This window comes from Myotis brandtii, unplaced genomic scaffold (genome assembly GCF_000412655.1).
Source record: "Myotis brandtii unplaced genomic scaffold, ASM41265v1 scaffold541, whole genome shotgun sequence".
NCBI classification, from domain to species: domain Eukaryota; kingdom Metazoa; phylum Chordata; class Mammalia; order Chiroptera; family Vespertilionidae; genus Myotis; species Myotis brandtii.
In genome coordinates, this window is record NW_005369992.1 from 152,539 (window position 1) to 154,426 (window position 1,888).

General features: G+C 44.0%; 1 protein-coding gene across 1 annotated transcript in view; it reads right to left on the minus strand.

Annotated features, from left to right (window-relative positions):
* Window positions 1-419, minus strand: part of CCDC178 (coiled-coil domain containing 178) — a gene marked incomplete at its 3' end in the record, with an annotated part of 74,993 nt that extends 74,574 nt beyond the window's left edge. Inside the window, exon 1 of the mRNA XM_014549278.1 lies at window positions 113-419. Within this exon, the coding sequence (XP_014404764.1) occupies window positions 113-419 (307 nt within the window). The remainder of the gene's footprint in view (window positions 1-112) is intronic.
* Between the last annotated feature and the right edge of the window lie 1,469 nt (window positions 420-1,888).

The window sequence follows — 1,888 nt, forward strand, 5'->3', positions numbered from 1 at the left end:
TCCTGCGCATGTGCTGGTCGGGCGGTCCGCTCCTCGCTGGGGGTCACGTGGGGCTTCCCCATAGACATGCAGGTGAGGCCGCCAGCAGGGCTCCAGGCGCAGCTGCCTGCACCTGCTCCGAGGTGCTTCTCCTTCACCTGGAGCTCCATAGACATGCAGGTGAGGCCGCCAGCAGGCTCCAGGCGCAGCTCGCCTGCACCGGTTCCGAGGTGCTTCCCCTTCACCTGGAGGAACCGCCCGGGGGCTCCACCCGGCCCTGGCCCATGACTCAGCCCCTCCACCGCCTGGGCGGCGGCTGGGTTCTTGGCCTCCCGGCCGCTCCGAGGCCAGGGCTTACTGACCTGCACACCTGCGAGTTGGGAGCCAGCCAGAGGGCAAAAGGTTTGCGCCAGGAGCTGGTCTGTGTCCACCAGGCCCATGATCTTCCCACAAAGCAGGTATATTTGGGGTTACCAGGGGCACCATGGTGGACGGAGAATGGAGGTGACTGCTAATGTTATAGGGCAACGGTTCTCAACCTGTGGGTCCCGACCCCTTTGGGGGTCGAACGACCCTTTCACAGGGGTCGCCTAAGACCATCGGAAAACACATACAGTGGGGCCTTGACTTACGAGTTTAATTCGTTCCGTGACGGAGCTCATAACTCAAATTACTCGTATGTCAAATCAGCTTGTCAAATCAGCTGTGAACGAGTGAGACACGTGATGCTGGGCTGATGTTGTGGCGTTCACTGTGACCTTCGCTGCGCCAACTAGCGGTGGGGTATCTGAAGCTGGCTCGTAACCCGAATTTTAGCTCGAAACTCAAAGCAAAAAATTGGCCGAGAGACGGCTCATACACTCGTAAGTCAAGGCCCTACTGTATATAATTACATATTGTTTTTGTGATTAATCACTATGCTTTAATTATGTTCAATTTGTAACAATGAAAATACATCCTGCATATCAGATATTTACATGACGATTCATAACAGTAGCAAAATTACAGTGATGAAGTAGCAACAGAAATAATTTTATGGTTGGGGGTCACCACAACATGAGGAACTGTATTAAAGGGTCGCGGCATTAGGCAGGTTGAGAACCACTGTTATGGGGCTTCTTTTCGGGGTTATGAAAGTGTTCTGGAATTAGATGGTGGTGATGGTCGCACAATACTGTGCTTATACTAAAAACATTGGATTGTACACTCTAGAGAGGTAAGTTTTTATGGTGTGTGAATTAAAGTTAAACACAGCAGTGCTTATAAGTGCTTTATTGTAAAGCTTCATACTGAGTAAATCTCTACTTCATTGAAGTGTGATATGATAGTCCAATTCTCTTTTTTTTATTATTTACCTGATATGTCAAGGGAAATTTGTAGCTTTAAATAATTACATTTGAAAATTAAAAAACACTAAAATAATTAGTGATCTGAGCATCCTAATTAAGAATATGTGTGTCTGGGGAGGGTGGGTGGGGACCAAAAGAAAGTAGAAGAGGTAATCATACCTGAAGTTAATGAAATAGAAAGTAAACCAACAAAAAAAATCAAGATACTTAAAAAGGTCATAAATTATTACTTTGGAAAAGTGAACACAAATGAACACATTTGGCAAAATTGATCAAGAGAAAAGAATAGAAATGGAAGTAACAAATCCAATGTCATGAATGTAAAGGAGGAATAGCTGCATATAGAGAGATATAAATAAGACACTATTAGTATTAATACATTTAAAATGTAACCAAGTGACCAAAGTTTTAAATGAAAAAAATGAATAACTTGCCAATAGTGAATTAAGAATAAGTAGAAAGTCTAAATAGTCCTATAACCACTGAATATTTTATATCGATAGTTTAACATGTCCCTAAAAATTAAAACATAAATTCAGCCAAACGTTCAAGAAAAATAA